The 17,313-nt window shown below is 62.0% G+C and overlaps 3 protein-coding genes across 3 annotated transcripts; 1 reads left to right on the top strand and 2 right to left on the bottom strand.

Annotated features, from left to right (window-relative positions):
- Positions 1-133: 133 nt before the first annotated feature.
- CHLRE_10g423250v5 (uncharacterized protein) lies at positions 134-4,059 on the top strand. Its single transcript, XM_001702534.2, has 9 exons — positions 134-331; positions 801-915; positions 1,068-1,181; positions 1,468-1,641; positions 1,830-1,987; positions 2,142-2,231; positions 2,533-2,689; positions 2,898-3,016; positions 3,255-4,059. The coding sequence occupies exons 1-9, from the start codon at positions 266-268 to the stop codon at positions 3,321-3,323; spliced, it is 1,062 nt and encodes a 353-aa protein (XP_001702586.1). The 5' UTR covers positions 134-265; the 3' UTR covers positions 3,324-4,059.
- Positions 4,060-6,657: 2,598 nt separating this feature from the next.
- Positions 6,658-13,683, bottom strand: CHLRE_10g423200v5 (uncharacterized protein). The gene is made up of 12 exons (XM_043066514.1): positions 13,190-13,683; positions 11,145-13,047; positions 10,083-10,349; positions 9,817-9,915; positions 9,510-9,664; positions 9,233-9,356; positions 8,686-8,913; positions 8,472-8,558; positions 8,198-8,294; positions 7,947-8,053; positions 7,618-7,725; positions 6,658-7,473 (listed from the first exon to the last, which is right to left on the bottom strand). The coding sequence occupies exons 1-12, from the start codon at positions 13,312-13,314 to the stop codon at positions 7,393-7,395; spliced, it is 3,381 nt and encodes a 1,126-aa protein (XP_042919911.1). The 5' UTR covers positions 13,315-13,683; the 3' UTR covers positions 6,658-7,392.
- A 1,088-nt stretch (positions 13,684-14,771) lies between these two features.
- CHLRE_10g423150v5 (uncharacterized protein) lies at positions 14,772-17,313 on the bottom strand. The gene is made up of 3 exons (XM_043066513.1): positions 16,880-17,313; positions 14,930-16,737; positions 14,772-14,853 (listed from the first exon to the last, which is right to left on the bottom strand). Exons 1-3 carry the CDS (start codon positions 17,002-17,004, stop codon positions 14,807-14,809), a joined length of 1,980 nt encoding a protein of 659 aa, XP_042919910.1. The 5' UTR covers positions 17,005-17,313; the 3' UTR covers positions 14,772-14,806.

Genomic DNA, 17,313 nt, shown 5'->3' with positions numbered 1-17,313 from the left:
CTTCTGCGTTGCAGAATTTTACTTTCCGCATTCGTTTGCTGTGAGGCCCCAGTTCGCAATTGCCACAATGGGGCGCCCTGACGTGGAACATGACTTGCAACTCCTCGCCAGTTCAATTGTTTGTTTCCTCGGTATTGTGTTTTGAACTCAACAAAATTCGTTGCCTGGTGTTACCTGTACAGCGACTCGGTCTTTGCGTGCAACCTGCAAAAACTCTTTGCTGAGTTCTTCCGCGACGGCCTGAGCTGAACCCAAGTTAGGCACAATGGCTGACCCACTGAACCGCATTCAAAAGATTGCCTCCCACCTGGACCCAGCGAAACCGCGGAAGGTGTGTGAGCCGAAAGAGCAGCCACTCGCGAGTTGCGGGCTGGGGCGCACGGTGCCTTGACGGTTTGATGGGAACTTGAACGTGGGACGAGAGAAGGAGCTGCCTGCCAGTCCACGCGAAGGCCACACGTCCGCTTTGTTGGTTTCGAGGGCCGTGGCGGTTGTGTCTGCGTCAGCGTTCGCGTGCAAGAACACCGGCCCCCCGGCGCCCTGCGCAGCCGCGCGGCCGCCGCCTTCCCGGCCTCACTAAGTCTCAACGTCAACCGACATGAGAATAGTTCTTGCTACCTAGCTTTGTTTCACAAATACCCTCCACCTCCACCTGTACACCTGCTACACAACCGTCAGCCTCTCGCCTCTTTCCCACCCGCCGCCACTTCCTCTAACTACTTTCATTTAGCCCCCCCTCCCCTTCACAATTCATGAATGCAATCCCCTGTCCTCTTCCCTCCTCACATCACCACCCACAGTTCAAGGTGGCGCTGCTGGGTGCCGCGGGCGGCATCGGGCAGCCGCTGTCGCTGCTGCTCAAGATGAGCCCCTACGTGTCAGACCTGGCGCTGTACGACGTGGCAAACACACCCGGTGGGTGGGTTGGGGTTGGGTGGGCATGTGTGTGTGTGGGCTGTTCTGGGGACGGGTGGTTTTCCGCTGTTGCTCTCCTCGAAACCTTCCCCCACCCCTCTTCACTCCTCCTCTTCCCTCCTCCATTCCCCCCCCCCTTCCGCCGCCTGCAGGTGTGGCCGCCGACGTGAGCCACATGTCCACCGCCGCCCGGGTGCGCGGCTACCTGGGGCCGGACCAGTTGGGGGCGGCGCTGACCGGCGCGGCACTGGTCATCATACCCGCGGGTGAGGCGCTGGGAGCAAAGACGGGGGCTGGGCAAGAGTTGGGGTGAGCGAGGGCTGGGGTGAGCTGGGAGCTGTGTGGTGCGCCGCAGCTGCGCACTGCCTGCGTGCTGGAGGCGGGGACCTGAGACACCAAGCCCGGGCGTGATGCACGATCGCCGTGACATCCTTCCCTTGCACTTGACTCCCCAACCCACATGCCCACACCTGCTTGCCACGCTCGCCTGCTGGCGCCCGCTCACTGTGCTTGCCTGCTGAACTCGCCTGCCGTCTTGTTGCCCGCCCGCAGGTGTCCCCCGCAAGCCCGGCATGACGCGCGACGACCTGTTCAACATCAACGCCGGCATCGTGCGGGGCCTGGCGCAGGGCATTGCGCAGCACTGCCCCGCCGCCTGGGTGGCCATCATCTCCAACCCCGTCAACAGCACGGTGCCCATCGCGGCCGAGGTGCTGCAGAAGGCCGGTGAGGCGGGGCGGGCGTGTGCGTGGGTGTGCTGGGGTGGGGGGTTGCGTGCGGTGGGGGATTCGGTGATGTGCCTGTGCCAACTAGGCATCCTGCTCCTCCTTCTCCCACCTTGCACCTCCTAGCACCCTGACCATATACCTCCTAGCACCGTGACCAAACACGCACGCACGTCTTCACACGCGCAGGCGTGTTCAACCCCGCCAAGCTGTTTGGTGTGACCACGCTGGACGTGGTGCGGGCCGAGGCATTCATCGGGGAGCTGACCGGCACGGACCCCCGGGACGTGCACGTGCCAGTGGTGGGCGGGCACGCGGGCGTCACCATCCTGCCGCTGCTGTCACAGGTGGGCCGATGTGCATACGTGTGTGGGTAGATCTGGATGTGTGGTATGGGTGCTGGTTCCCGTGCCCGCGTGTTTCCCCCTTTTTACCCTTCCTTCACTTCCCCTCCTCCTTCTTCCTCCCTCCTCTTTACCCCCTTGTGTGCTCACTGCTCAGGCCCGGCCGCCGCTGCCGGCCTCCATGAGCGCTGAGGCGCGCAAGGCGCTGATGGTGCGCATCCAGGACGCTGGCACAGAGGTGGTGCAGGTGAGTGCGTGCGGGCGAGCGAGCGTGCACGTGCGCCTACATGTGTGTGCAAGCGTGCGTGCGAGCTTGCAAGGGACACGGGCTGGAACAAGCCCTGAAAGTAAAGTGCCTGCGGGCGGCTACGGGCTGGGATCGGGGCTGTGGTAGAGGGAGGATGGGAGCTGGCTCTTGCCTGTTGCAAAGCATGCTCGCTCCCGTATGCATGTGGGCGGCCCTCGCCGCCACCTGCCCGCTTGCTCGTACTCCGCTGCACCTCCCCGGCATCGCCTTCTCCTGACTGGTCGTGCCTGGAGCCCCGCAGGCCAAGGCCGGCGCCGGCTCCGCCACCCTGTCCATGGCCTACGCCGCGGCGCGGTTCGCCGACTCGTGCCTGCGGGCCATGTCGGGCGAGGGCCCCGTGAGCGAGTACGCCTACATCCGCCACCCGCCCCGCCTGAGCTCCGGCTCCGGATCCAGCGGTGCGTGTGTGGCTGGCTGGGTGGGAGCAGCGGAGGGGTGGCGGGCTGGGTGGGAGCAGTGCAGGCAGGGCACGGATTGCAGAGACAGCCGAACCAGGCCTTGTGGGTATGGGCTGAGGCGCACACGTCCGCGACGCAAGCAGCCCGATGAACTCACGTAAAAGCACACATTCACTCTCTCACGCACACTCTCTCGCTCGCCTCGCAGTGGCGGTTGACCTGCCGTACTTCAGCTCGCCGGTGCGGCTGGGGCGGCTGGGAGTGGAGGAGGTGCTGCCGCTGGGGCCGATGGATGCGCTGGAGGCCGACAACTTCGCGGCCATGAAGGTGCGGGGGGGGGGGTAGCCATCCATGGGATGGTGTGTATCAAATATGAAGTGAAGTGCCGACGTCCAGAGGGGGGGGGCGGGGGAGGGGGGGGGCGCATATGGCCGAGCCCATCGAAATAGGTGGGGGAGGGATGGTGGGGGCGGCACGTACCACACACAACAAACATACACGCGCGCACTGACACACGCGCTGGCAGTGACTCAACATGCACACCGCAACACACACGCACACACAGGCCGAGCTGCTGGGCTCCATCAAGAAGGGAGTGGAGTTCGCGGCCAAGGGGCCCGCGCCCGCCAAGTAGAGGAGCCTGGAGCCGGGGGGCAGAGAGGCAGGCAGACTGGCAGAGCGGGACACTGGGGCCGCGCCCGCGCCCGCCAGTCAGGCACACACGTTTGTCACGTTTGGGGGTTACGTGGTGTTGCGTGGTTTTGTCAAAGTGGTGACTGGGGCCTGTGCTACGGGAAGGAGCACAGGGAGGGGGGGGCGTGCGGTGCTGGGCTGACAAGACTCCGTACATGTGTGTACGGTAGCAAGACTTGAGTACCGTTTGACACGTCCGGACCTTTGGTGACAGCCTGTGCGTGTGGGGGGTGTGTGATGGGACAGTGGCAAGGCAGGTTGGCAAAGTCCCTTAGGGCGCAGCTAATTCCCATACCCAACAAATGGCAAACAGTTGGCAGAGGCAGGGCAAGAGTGCGCGGCTGGGCTAACGCCGGAGTTCGTGTGGGGGGTGTTGGCAGGCGCGCGTGGATGTGAGGCGGCAACTGAGGCCGAGAGGCGCAACTGCATGGTGGTGAATAACAGGCACAGGTGCACGGGAGTGCATGCACTGTCTGCGGCTGCAAATAAGCTTCTTGCAGAAGTCTTTTGTCGTCATTAGTCTTCTGTTCATACAAGAGGCGTGTCCATCGGGGATAGAGCAACTGCAATGGCCATTGTCGTCCGTGGGTGGTGTCATGGAGTAAAGGGCTGAAGGGCCGCCATCCCGCCGGCCCGCATGGGGCAGTAGCATTTTTTCAAGTGACTGACAATATCTTTCAAGTCATGCTGCCACCCATCAAAGAAACAACCAGCACGAACAAACACGCACTGCGACGCAGCGACGGACCAACAACTTCCAGAGGAAGTACAAAACACAAAGCGCTGAGCCTTAACTAACGGTATGTATTACTCAGTCCTGTGCCTCGCCCGCTGGTAAGGGAAGACCTCCGCCCACTGCACGCGCAGGCATTCAGGGGGGCACAACAGCATAGCCAGCGCACGCAGGCCAACAGGGTGCTTGGTATGAACCACTGCTTCAAACACGCCGAATTTACTCACCACATCCTCTCATCTTGCAGCATGCCTTGGTCCACCATAATACGATGCAACAGCCGAGGATCCAGCCTTTGAGGCACGAGCAAGTCATGTTGCTCACGTGATGGGCGGAAAACCCTTTCACAAACCCAACGCAACCTCCTAAGCAGTCTCCGACTAGTGATGAAGAAACGCTTCAGTTGACGCCATACAATTTTACCCGCAAATCGACCGTGCGTTGTATAACCTCTACCTGCCGTGCTACCACTACAGGGCCCAGTAATGACCCAGAGGGCCTCATACCGGCACTTCCCACACCTGCCCTCAAACGCCTACTCCCCAACACACATACGCGCGCGACCGACTCAGTCTGCATGTGCCCTATCTCGCGTTATTTCTAACACATACGCCACACACCAAGTTGCTTCATCCGCAAGCGATTTATTGGTACGTTCAGAGCCCAGCAATAGGTGCGATAGGATTAAGCCAGCAAAGCTACCATCAGCAGCTACTGCGATGCACATTCGGGGTTCGTTTTGAAGCCTCGTGTTGGGTTTGTTGTCAGCTTTTGCGTTTGGGCCCAGAGTTCCCATTAAAATCATACGCGCCAAGTCAGCGCAATTCAGCCCTTCTCCTCATACGGAGGGGTGGTATGGGGTACCGATCCTATCGATCCTCTGGTCACCCCAGGATAGACCGACTTGCTATCCTATGTGCCGCGACCTCCAATCCCAATCCCTGAGGTCCGGGTTCCAATCCTCGCCGTTCCTATCCCAATCCCTGGAAGCCTGGTTCCAATCCCTGCCGTCCCAAACCCAATCCCTCAAAGCCAGGTTCCAATCCCTGCCGTCCCAAACCCAATCCTTCCTCCACGGCGCCAAGTCGTTCTCCCTCGTTGCCAAACCTCCAGTCAGCATACCCGACCTGACACGATAAGTTTCACGCCGCACCCACCTCCGCGACAGATCCGCTCCAGTCTCCCCCCCCCTCCCCCACGGCAGTGTCCCCGCGGCCCGGGTTCTGGTCGCACGGACGCAGTCTTCCCGGCGTTCGAGTCAGCTGGTCAGAAGCGGGTCTGAACGCGATGGGGGCGCGACCCCCCAGACCAAAACGAGGCGACCTTTGCCAAATCCGCACTGTGTTCGCTGCTCTCAACTTAAGACGAAGTCTTGAACGATACACAAATAACTCAGCCTTTTAGGGCAGACATCTGGGCCACTACTCGAAGACGCTTGCATCCCTACTTGTCGCGCCCGGCGAGGCGTTCTTCGTTTGTCTAGATATTTCATGTTGCTCAAATGTCGGGCTTGTCAGATGAATACGATAACGTGCTCGACTGTTAAAGCCATGCTCGCGGGTACCCGAAAGCGACCAAACCCCAAAGAGAGCCTTTCGGCAGGGCCTTTCACTTGCCTCAGACCTGCGCCTCGTAAACCTCTGCCCAAACAATGACATTTTGTATACGGGAGAGGACAATCGGACGAGAAGAGGACTTGCACGCTTGCACGCTTGCAGAGTGGCGAGGGCGCAAGAATTGCACTGAACGCGCGGGACTTCAATTTGAGGTATTATATTATCATATCATATGCTTAAATATTTATGTCAAGCTCTTTAAAGCACACTTGACTTCCATTCCCGATTTTGTTGCATGGGCGCCTCGTTTTGGTCTGGGGGGTCGGGGCGTCCACGCGGTCTGAACTTCTCCTGCTCCTTTCGCTTTACAGCTAACAATTGTCACTAATACTAACGACACCAATACATACAATATCTGACATTATTATCGGCGTCTGAAGCGTTTGCGTCAGTGTCGGCGTGTAGCTAAGCAGTTTTGTCCCCTGCCTGTTCTCCCTTTCCAGACCTTGATATGGATACAGCGATCTGCATTGCAGCTGCTGTGTTCCTCTAGGCATCACGTCCCCCACCCCCGGCCAAAATGGAGAAGTGCGCCAATGGTTCACTTTCTGGGGCGAGCACAAATAGTCCTGTCCTTGGTCTCCAGCGAGCATGGGCGTGCACTGCAGCTTAATGCCGCTTTGAACCACTTCAATTTGGCTCGTTTCCAAGGACTTGCCCAAATTGTTTGTGCGAGAGCCCCGGCAAATGCGCGGGCTTCGCTTGCTTACGTTAGGATATCGTGTGGTTAGTCAGGACTGGGGAGTGGTGCATTCAGCCGGTGCATTAATGCCGATTATGAACCCGTCACGAACCGTGTTGACTCGGAAGCCGCGGAAGGACCCCGGTGGGGTTTGGGGGCGGCACGGGGGCTGAGGGGCGGGTACCAGGGGCGCCGAGTGTGCGCTGCGCTCCAGGTCCCCCTGTCCAAAACCCTAAGGACCGACCCGAATCAGAATTGCAGCGGTGTCAGGACAGCCTGGGACAGTCTGCAAGGCCCAATCCCCACCTGTCCTATCTGAATCCCTAAGTGCGCAAAGCAATCCTCACCTGCCCTATCCCAATCCTCAAGTGCCGACACCAATCCCCACCCGACCAAACCCAATCCCCAAAAGTGGTGTTCCAATCCTTGGCCGGTCAAACCCAATCCTTAAGTGCCGGGTCCAATCCTACTCTGGCCAATCCAATCCACGGAGGGGTGACCGGCGGCGGGACCAATCCTATACCCCATACCACCCCTCTGCCTCATAGGTCAAAGCGCATTAAATGCAAAGCGGCGATGGGGACAGGGGCAGGACAAGGGCGCCATACCCCAGTTCGGGTTAGTTTGGGCTGGTATCTACAGTCCCCCCCACCTCCCAAGCCGCAATGCCATGAAGGTTATTTAAAACAAGTGCTCGCGCAGCAAATACACGACAACCATCAAAAGCATGAACAATTCTTGAATCATTTAGTATTTGCAAAACATAAGATGGCTCACTGTACGAATACGCCATGGTACGAATACACAGCACAGGAGCCCTATCGTTGCGGTTGCTGTATTGCTACACGGTCTCATTTAAGGCAGCACACTTAAGCTATCCAGGACCACTGCTGCGGTGCGCCCTGGGCAGGTTGTTGCAATGACGAAACATAAGCCGCCACAAGCGGTGGCGCAGCGGTGCAGTACCTTGAGGCGTGAATCACTGCTGCTCGCTGCTGTTTGTGGCGCTGGCGGAGGCCCGAGCCTCATTTCGCACGCACTGCTCAATCTCAATTAGGGCCTGAAAGCAACATGACAGGTGTATGCAAGCATTGAAGTGATTGCTGTGCGAGAATGGAAGGACGCCGCAGGCTGCGGTCGCAGCATTCGCAAGCACAAAACGCCCAACGCCTGCCAAGACAACTCAACGTCACATGGTTCTTACCTTGACGATCACACTGAATGTGGGTCGCTGCTGGGGGCTGAGCGACAGGCAGGCGTGGCCCAGAGCCAACACAGACGGGTGCGTGTCGTGCGGCCACTCGGGCACAAGCTGTGGGGCGCCATAAACACAGCAGCACGAGCGGGAAGCCGTGAGCGACTGAGCGCACACACTCACAGCGGCACAATAGCTGGACAGCAGTAGCAGTAGCAGCACCAGCAGCAGCAGCGACAGCAGTAGCAGCGGCAGCCGAAGGCGAAACAAATCTAAATTGCACCAGCACATTGGCAGCCCCGCATGCGCACGCCGCCGGAAGCCGCTGCAGCGCTCACCAGGCCCAATGACACGCCCGCCGCCACCTCGTGCACAGCCAGGTGTCGGTACGGCACGTCCTCGCCGGCCACCAGCTGCCACAGCAGGATGCCGAAGGACCACACGTCTGCAGGCGTGCCAGCAGCCGGGAGGCGAGGCCAGGCGAGGTGAGTCAATTCGAGGCCAGCCGGAAAGGGCGTGGGCAACGCGAACGAACCGCCGAGGCGCCAGCTTAGAAATGGCTAAGCAGCCACTCGCGATCGCGACTCACCCGACGCGGGAAGCCACTGCCCAGCAAAGGTCTCGGGCGCCTGGGCGGTGACGGTGCTCCAGTTGTGAGCCACCACCGCCTGGCCACCCGGCGTCACCTGTAAGTGGGCAGGCAGGCAGGTAGGCAATAAGAAGGCAATAAGGAGGTAAGCATCACGAGCAAGGCTGTGGAGAAAACATCACAAACCAGCCCGCCAGCCCCCCAGAACGCCTGTGCACTTGCAGGTGTGCACCCGCGCGGCTCGGCGGTTGCTGCCACCTGCTGCCCAGCCCACCTTGCTCAGGCCGAAGTCGCTCACGAGCGCGCAGAAGCCGCGGCGGTCGTTGCGGCAGCCGCGCAGCAGCACGTTACCGGGCTTGAGCTGCGGGTGGGGAGTTTCCGGGAGCTTGGGTGTCAGGAACGAATGAGAAGAGGTGCGCACAAAAGCCTCCCGGATTCTCATTGATTGCGACCCCTCATCCGCAGCCGTACGGTAGCATGGCACTCACGTCGCCGTGGATGATGCCGTTGGCATGCAGATGGCACATGCCCTGCGCCACCTCACGCGCCGTACGCAGCAGCGCCCTTAGCACCACGCGGCGCGAGAAGGGCAGTGGGCTGTCTCGGTTGCCAGCGGCAGCGGCCGCGGCAGCGGCAGCGGCCTGGGTCTGCGGCTTTGGCATCCGGAAGATGCCGCGCTGGATGGCCTGCATCAGTGAGCCGCGGTCGCAGTGCTCCTGCGGGTACCAAATGAGGAGGCGGAGGAGCAGGGCGGGCAGCTTATCAGAGCTGAGCATCGAGGATTGAGGGCGGGCGCCCCAGGCTGGCATCTACCCACAAGAGCGCAGCGTGTTTTCGTTTGCCTGCATCTGTTATATGTATTGCTGTATGCCGGGACTGCAGGTCCTGCACCGCACCGCGGGTGCTCCGGCTCCTGCTCTTCCCCTGCACCTCCTCAGCCCGCGCCGCCCGTAGTGGTGCTGTGTTGCGGACATGATGGTCCGTCATCTGCTAGCTAGTCCTTTTCTTCAGAGGACAAAGCAGCACAAGACTCACCATGACCATCCAGGTGAGGTGTCGGCCGGGCCGCACGCCCAGGTGGGACAGCACCTGCCGCAGAGACCAGATCTGGTCCTTGCGGTGGGCGGACGCCGTCTTGGCTGGGTCCGGCTCGCCGAACCTGACCAGACGAGAACGTGCACATGTAAGGACAGGGCACCGCGCGTTGAGACAAGGTGCAGCGGGGCAAAGATTTTGGGGCACGTGCACGGTGACACGTGCACGGGGTGCGCGCAGCAGATGTACACTGGCAGTCGACTGGAAGCGCGCTCACCCGTCGCCGGACGTGAAGGGCCCGTCAGACATTGAGCTGGCCATGCCGGTGGGCGAGAATGAATCCACACCGAGGCTGTGCAGCATCAGCTCCATGGACTCGGTCATCAGACACACATCGGCGCAGTAGGTGGTGACCACGTTCGGGTGACCCAGCTGCAAGTTTCACGCAGGCACGGTGGGGGCATGTCACGGCCCAGCACACGAGCAATACCGCAACTGGAATACGAGCCATTGCTTGCGCTTGCTTCAGCAACTGTTGTAGCCGAAGGTCTACCGCAAGGCACTCAATCCCCAACCCCGCTCACCGCCAGCCCCACCACCGCCTCCAGGGCTGTGGCGTCCACGTGCGCGGCCACGTCAGCTGCCATCAGCTTGACGGCCACGTGCGCGCCGTGCCACACGGCCTGTACGTGCAGGTGCAGCAGCGGGGTCGTTATTATCAATGCAGGTGGCAAACATACATGCATACAGCACAAGTGAGAAACGATGCAAGAGGAAGGAGCGGCACCAGGTAGCGCGGACAAGCACCGGTACGCCAAGCAAAGCTTATGCATGCGCAATGCACACCCACCTGGAAGACAACACCGCCGCCGCCCTCACCCAACCACTTGAGTCCGCTGAGGTTCCGGCACAGCCAGGACACCCCCCGCAGCTGCTGCGGCAGCGGCTGCGCCTGAGGCCGCTCGCCAGGTAGCAGCGGGGCCAGGGCGTGAGAGGCAGCGGCACCTGCCGGGTGGTGCTGACCCAGGTTGCGCCCGTCATTCGCGTACGGCTGGCCGCCGCCTTGTGCGAATGCCGGTGCCGGCTCGCCGATTCGGAGCAGTCGCATGAGCGCCACCTGCCAAAGCAACAGAGAGTGGTTTTGGTGATTGTGACGTTCCTTTTACGGGGAGCTCCGTGTAACGTGTGAGCATACCGTGCGTTATGCCCCCCGCACCCAAGCAAAACAATGTTTCTCTCACCCCGCACCCGTGCCCCGCACCCCGCAATGGGGAAAACTAACAGCAGCCCGCGGCCCTGAAAGCACAGTGCGTGCATGCGGGGCAAACACGACTGGGCAGCGGTACGGACTAAGCACTAATCGCCGGCAACTGGGTGCGTTGATCTGGAATCATCGTCCTTCATCACGACTCTGCCGGGCACCGGGCTACTCTACTGTCACCGCCCCCTCAGGCCCCCTCGCGCGCGGTCGATGTGACCGCAGCCGAGAAGGTAAATAGAGTGTATGTAGCTCGAAGTGGTATTGCGGTGCGGAGCTCCTAATTGACGTTTTTGGCGATGCGGTCACGCGGCACGCCCCAGGGGTACTTCTGCACCGCTCCGCACCCCTTCCAAACAATTCCAGCACTATCCCGCACCCCCCGCTCAGGTATGCAGCCTTCTCGAAAATTAAATTGATTATATTCGATGGTGATTACGCCTATCGCTAGCCGGAAGTAGAGGCGGCTGACAGTCAGACAGTTTTGCAACTACTTAACTACATCGGGTAGCTCTCTCGCTGATACCCTCGCATGGGTTCCGGGTTCGGGCGTACCGACACGCACTCTCGGACTCCCCTACGTTCTCAACAAATTACATGGGGGTTGATCCCCTTCTGGTACGGTATGCATACGCTACAACGGGCCGCACCTACCTGAGACGAAGCCCTATTGTCCACACCCGCCTCAGCAACAGGAGGGGCGCACATGCCACTCAGCGCCTCGGTTCTGCGGCGCGAGGTGTACGCCGGCACTGCCGCTGCAGCACCGCCGCTGGGGCCTCGAGCCGCGGCCGCTGCAGCCGCCAGTCCGGCCGCCACCTCCCGCTGCCGATCATGCAGGGCCTCGTTGAGGGACGTGCGGCTTACGCGCTCGACCCAGCCGCCCACTTCCGCGCCAGCGACGCTGCCGCCGCCTACCAGCGCCAGACCGCCAGCTGCAGCAGCTGCCGCCACCGCCTGACCCGGCTGCTGCTGCTGCTGCTGCTGCTGCTGGTGCGCCATCGCCGCAGCCAGGGCAGCCATTTCGGCGGACACATCCTCCGAGGCGACCTCGCAAGACGAAATGGCGCAGAACGAGGCCCCATTGCCGACCGCCATGGCAGCAATGCTATTGCCGTAGTGCAGGGCGCTAAGGCTGTAGCTAGCCCGCTGTGCCTCGTCACTGTCCCCGCCGCCGCCAGCTGAGCTGCTGCTGCACTTCAGGTGGCTCGCATGCGCAGCAGCGGCCTCCACGACTGTTGCCGCAACCGGTTCCGCAATAGGCATGGTCGGTGCTGTTCCGGCCAGTTTGGAGCCGGCGGCAGCTCCAGTAGCAGCCGAGCCGCTGGCAGAGGCGCCAGCAGCGTTGCCACGGCCGGCGGGTTCCAGAACCTGCAGCAGCCTGCTGCATGCTGCGCGTGACTCCTGCACGTGGTGCCGGCGGGCCATCCGCATCACGTGGCGGATCACGTGGCTCATCTCGTTCTCATCCGCATCCTCATCCGCCGCGTCCTCGTCAGCATCCTCGTCGTCTTCTTCATCGTCGCCGTCCCGGCCAGCCGCGTCCGTGTACACGTGAGAGCCGTACCCGCCAGCAGCGCCCGCAGCCGCCGCTGCCGTATCCGTTGGCGCCACGCCCACGTCATCAACAGCGGCGATGCGGTCGCACGTGGCCGCCAGAACAGGCCCCTGGACCCGGCTCGCTACACGGGGATGGCGCCGCCGAGACAGCAGCGCCGGCGGCAGCACCTGCTGCTGCTCGGCGCTTGCAGCAGCGTGGCCGTTGCACGCGCTTGACGCGGCGGCTGCGGCGGAGGCGGCGGCCACGCCATCCCGCGGCAGTTGGAGGCGCGGGGCGACGGTGGTCACGTGCTGCACCGAGCGCGGGAGCGGCTCAGTGGCCGCTACTGCGGCTGCAACCGCCGGTGCAAGCTCCGCCGCTGCCACCTCGGCTGCCACCGGCATCACCGTCGGCAGCGTACCGCAGCGGTGCAGGCACCTTCCGGTCGGAGTGGGCTCTGATAACGACCTGGGAATTTGCAGGTGCAACACAGGCGTCGCGGCCGCCGTAGCGGGCACAGCAGCAGCCGCAGGGGCAGCAGCCGGCGTGGCCGCTGCCATGGCTAGCTCCTCAGTGTCATTATCGCCGCCCATGTACAGCCCTGCACCGTTGCCGCCTGTATCACCGCCATTCACTCGGGCACCACCGACAGAGAGGCTGGAATCCAGCTGCGGGCACTCGCCGTTCATGCTGGCGCTGTCTGCAGCTGGTAGCTTGTAGCCGCCGGTATCGGCGGCTGTAGCAGCTGCCGTCGTGCAAATGGTCGCTACTGCGGCTGCAGCACTGCCGCCAGCGCCGTCAGCCCCTTGTGACTCGGGGGCTGTAGGCCGCAGGGTGCTGTATACAAGTTTGGCCAGGAGCCTGCTCTCCGCTGCGCCGCTGCTGCCCTGCGCTGCCAGGAGCGTCAGGGACGGCGGCAAAGCTGGCCTGAGGTGGCTGCCGGCGCTGGGTGCGGCGCGGCCAGGCCTTGAAGCTGCGTTGGGAACCTCGGTGCGCGGGGCCGGGACGGCGGAGCACCTGCGTGTGCGTGGACATCAGACCAGGAGTCAGTGTCCGTGCTCTACAACCAGTTGCGGCGCTGGCCTGTTGCATAAGCTGGACCAACAGCTGCTGGACAGTGAACTCAAGGACACCCATGAAGCATGGGTGGGCAGCGCACCTCAGCTGCACGTCGATTTCAGCCATCGGGGTGGTGTCGTGGACATCGCACGTTGGGGTGAGTACGTCCGGCGTGGACTGCCGCTGGAAACACGCGCGGGAACCTAGGAATCCGGTCTCGCCCATGTGGGCAAGGTTTTTGGGATCGATGGGAGCTTCCAAGCAGCGGCGAGCGGTGCGAATGTCGTGACATGGCCTGGACCGAAACTCGTCATCATCCCGGAAGGCTGTGACCACTTGCAAGCGGCTCCCAGAAGCTGAAGAGTCATTCGCGAAATTACAGGCCGCACTGTTGCGCGCAGGTTGCCGCCTCCTCAATTCCCCGAAAACATGCTCTTAGGCGTAGGAACATCGTGAGAACTCTGGAGAGTACACAATTGATGCCTATACTTGTCGGGACGATGGAGGCCTAGTTCAAGGGCGCGAATTGTATCTCCCTTAATTACCCTGGGGCATATCAGTAACTAACAGCAGGTTATTGTATAAATGTGCGCGTCACGGAGCAGACAGTTGCATGGCACCTTGTTGTAGGGTATGAGTCGGCCCTGCAAGGACGTAACCGAGATTCAGAACTCCGCCGAACTTAGCTACGGCTTCACGCACCAAAACCGGCAGCTCCAGGTATCGCGCGATGGCCTCATTAAGTATAACAAAACAGCGGAACAAAGCGCATGGCCGCACCCAGCTTAACCACCTCTGCTGCGTCCTCGGTTTCACAGTTTCGGGCGGTGCGACGCCTTGTGTGTGTGCGAGAGCTGACAATCTAGTCCCGGTGCTCTATTGTTAAATTCTTTGCAGAGCTATCTACGGGTCGCAGACAAAGTGTGGCGCAATTCTGTGCGCTTGCGCTACGCTACGAGTTTAGTTATGCAATTTAGTGCTATCGCTTCCATATCCCGCCTTATATATATGATCGTCTTGCCAGGGCACAAGAGTGAATGCAGCGACGCTGAGCTCGAGGTCAAACACTGCGTTGTGGTACAGGAGCGAATTCCCTGTATGCAATAAAACAACGTGCAATATAATGCCAGCACAGCTCTGGGGCCATCATAGAGCGTGCAAGGAGAAACACGAAGGCGCCCCAGCAAACTGCAAAAGTGTTGTTTTAGACGAACGGTGGTCAGTACTAGTGCGACAACCTCTCAAGCGACACCGCTCGCCCCAGTAATGATGCACAGAATCACACCTGTTGGTGCGGCCGACCTCAACAACCCTAATCGTGCCGTCGCCCCCCTGAGGGTTGGCGAGCCAACCTGAACAAACCCTAACTAATTGTCTGGGTGCTTGTCGTGACTTGGCGTGTGACCGTGCATATCGTGTGACTGAGTGATTTGGGTGTGGTTTTGGCGTGTGGGAATAGGGGAACGTGCCCGAGGTTGGTTGGCCCGACACGGTGTATTGCATGGGAGGCCGGAGTACGGGTGATCCGAGAGAGGATATAGGTCGCGTCTGAGAGCGGCTAGAGCCGTCTCTCATTCCGATCCTAGGCGAGATAGTCTTTGACCGTTCAATATGAGGGACCCGTCCTAGTGGACGTTAAACTCTTTGGCAACATGTAAGCCGGAACGTGATCGTCTTGCGCCACCCTCTCGCTCGCTACGCATGCGCTCCAGGCAGCCTACACCGTGGCCAACACGGCCAGTTGCAGAGGCCGACATAACAGATCTGCAAACTGTTGGCCACGGCGTAGGCGGCCGGGAGCGCATGTGTAGCGAGCGAGAGGGTGGCGCAAGACGATCACGTTCCGGCACTGCCGCTGCAGCACCGCCGCTGGGGCCTCGAGCCGCGGCCGCTGCAGCCGCCAGTCCGGCCGCCACCTCCCGCTGCCGATCATGCAGGGCCTCGTTGAGGGACGTGCGGCTTACGCGCTCGACCCAGCCGCCCACTTCCGCGCCAGCGACGCTGCCGCCGCCTACCAGCGCCAGACCGCCAGCTGCAGCAGCTGCCGCCACCGCCTGACCCGGCTGCTGCTGCTGCTGCTGCTGCTGCGCCATCGCCGCAGCCAGGGCAGCCATTTCGGCGGACACATCCTCCGAGGCGACCTCGCAAGACGAAATGGCGCAGAACGAGGCCCCATTGCCGACCGCCATGGCAGCAATGCTATTGCCGTAGTGCAGGGCGCTAAGGCTGTAGCTAGCCCGCTGTGCCTCGTCACTGTCCCCGCCGCCGCCAGCTGAGCTGCTGCTGCACTTCAGGTGGCTCGCATGCGCAGCAGCGGCCTCCACGACTGTTGCCGCAACCGGTTCCGCAACAGGCATGGTCGGTGCTGTTCCGGCCAGTTTGGAGCCGGCGGCAGCTCCAGTAGCAGCCGAGCCGCTGGCAGAGGCGCCAGCAGCGTTGCCACGGCCGGCGGGTTCCAGAACCTGCAGCAGCCTGCTGCATGCTGCGCGTGACTCCTGCACGTGGTGCCGGCGGGCCATCCGCATCACGTGGCGGATCACGTGGCTCATCTCGTTCTCATCCGCATCCTCATCCGCTGCGTCCTCGTCAGCATCCTCGTCGTCTTCTTCATCGTCGCCGTCCAGGCCAGCCGCGTCCGTGTACACGTGAGAGCCGTACCCGCCAGCAGCGCCCGCAGCCGCCGCTGCCGTATCCGTTGGCGCCACGCCCACGTCATCAACAGCGGCGATGCGGTCGCACGTGGCCGCCAGAACAGGCCCCTGGACCCGGCTCGCTACACGGGGATGGCGCCGCCGAGACAGCAGCGCCGGCGGCAGCACCTGCTGCTGCTCGGCGCTTGCAGCAGCGTGGCCGTTGCACGCGCTTGACGCGGCGGCTGCGGCGGAGGCGGCGGCCACGCCATCCCGCGGCAGTTGGAGGCGCGGGGCGACGGTGGTCACGTGCTGCACCGAGCGCGGGAGCGGCTCAGTGGCCGCTACTGCGGCTGCAACCGCCGGTGCAAGCTCCGCCGCTGCCACCTCGGCTGCCACCGGCATCACCGTCGGCAGCGTACCGCAGCGGTGCAGGCACCTTCCGGTCGGAGTGGGCTCTGATAACGACCTGGGAATTTGCAGGTGCAACACAGGCGTCGCGGCCGCCGTAGCGGGCACAGCAGCAGCCGCAGGGGCAGCAGCCGGCGTGGCCGCTGCCATGGCTAGCTCCTCAGTGTCATTATCGCCGCCCATGTACAGCCCTGCACCGTTGCCGCCTGTATCACCGCCATTCACTCGGGCACCACCGACAGAGAGGCTGGAATCCAGCTGCGGGCACTCGCCGTTCATGCTGGCGCTGTCTGCAGCTGGTAGCTTGTAGCCGCCGGTATCGGCGGCTGTAGCAGCTGCCGTCGTGCAAATGGTCGCTACTGCGGCTGCAGCACTGCCGCCAGCGCCGTCAGCCCCTTGTGACTCGGGGGCTGTAGGCCGCAGGGTGCTGTATACAAGTTTGGCCAGGAGCCTGCTCTCCGCTGCGCCGCTGCTGCCCTGCGCTGCCAGGAGCGTCAGGGACGGCGGCAAAGCTGGCCTGAGGTGGCTGCCGGCGCTGGGTGCGGCGCGGCCAGGCCTTGAAGCTGCGTTGGGAACCTCGGTGCGCGGGGCCGGGACGGCGGAGCACCTGCGTGTGCGTGGACATCAGACCAGGAGTCAGTGTCCGTGCTCTACAACCAGTTGCGGCGCTGGCCTGTTGCATAAGCTGGACCAACAGCTGCTGGACAGTGAACTCAAGGACACCCATGAAGCATGGGTGGGCAGCGCACCTCAGCTGCACGTCGATTTCAGCCATCGGGGTGGTGTCGTGGACATCGCACGTTGGGGTGAGTACGTCCGGCGTGGACTGCCGCTGGAAACACGCGCGGGAACCTAGGAATCCGGTCTCGCCCATGTGGGCAAGGTTTTTGGGATCGATGGGAGCTTCCAAGCAGCGGCGAGCGGTGCGAATGTCGTGACATGGCCTGGACCGAAACTCGTCATCATCCCGGAAGGCTGTGACCACTTGCAAGCGGCTCCCAGAAGCTGAAGAGTCTTTCGCGAAATTACAGGCCGCACTGTTGCGCGCAGGTTGCCGCCTCCTCAATTCCCCGAAAACATGCTCTTAGGCGTAGGAACATCGTGAGAACTCTGGAGAGTACACAATTGATGCCTATACTTGTCGGGACGATGGAGGCCTAGTTCAAGGGCGCGAATTGTATCT

Source organism: Chlamydomonas reinhardtii, chromosome 10, assembly GCF_000002595.2.
Source record: "Chlamydomonas reinhardtii strain CC-503 cw92 mt+ chromosome 10, whole genome shotgun sequence".
NCBI lineage: Eukaryota > Viridiplantae > Chlorophyta > Chlorophyceae > Chlamydomonadales > Chlamydomonadaceae > Chlamydomonas > Chlamydomonas reinhardtii.
Note: the sequence above shows the minus strand (reverse complement) of the source record. Positions and strands in the feature narration are given on the sequence as shown.

What these genes read in the sequence shown, in the direction of transcription:
- CHLRE_10g423250v5 (XM_001702534.2), top strand. Translation starts at nt 266, where the DNA reads ATGGCTGACCCACTGAACCGCATTCAAAAGATTGCCTCCCACCTGGAC. An exon ending in CTCCGGCTCCGGATCCAGCG is followed by an intron (nt 2,690 to 2,897) that starts GTGCGTGTGTGG and finishes CTCGCCTCGCAG; the next exon opens with TGGCGGTTGACCTGCCGTAC. An exon ending in ACAACTTCGCGGCCATGAAG is followed by an intron (nt 3,017 to 3,254) that starts GTGCGGGGGGGG and finishes ACGCACACACAG; the next exon opens with GCCGAGCTGCTGGGCTCCAT.
- CHLRE_10g423200v5 (XM_043066514.1), bottom strand. Translation starts at nt 13,314, where the DNA reads ATGGGCGAGACCGGATTCCTAGGTTCCCGCGCGTGTTTCCAGCGGCAG. An exon ending in GCGACTTCGGCCTGAGCAAG is followed by an intron (nt 8,295 to 8,471) that starts GTGGGCTGGGCA and finishes GCCCACTTACAG; the next exon opens with GTGACGCCGGGTGGCCAGGC. An exon ending in CATTCAGTGTGATCGTCAAG is followed by an intron (nt 7,474 to 7,617) that starts GTAAGAACCATG and finishes TGTTGCTTTCAG; the next exon opens with GCCCTAATTGAGATTGAGCA.
- CHLRE_10g423150v5 (XM_043066513.1), bottom strand. Translation starts at nt 17,004, where the DNA reads ATGGGCGAGACCGGATTCCTAGGTTCCCGCGCGTGTTTCCAGCGGCAG. An exon ending in GAAATCGACGTGCAGCTGAG is followed by an intron (nt 16,738 to 16,879) that starts GTGCGCTGCCCA and finishes ACGCACACGCAG; the next exon opens with GTGCTCCGCCGTCCCGGCCC. An exon ending in TGCAGCGGCAGTGCCGGAAC is followed by an intron (nt 14,854 to 14,929) that starts GTGATCGTCTTG and finishes AACAGTTTGCAG; the next exon opens with ATCTGTTATGTCGGCCTCTG.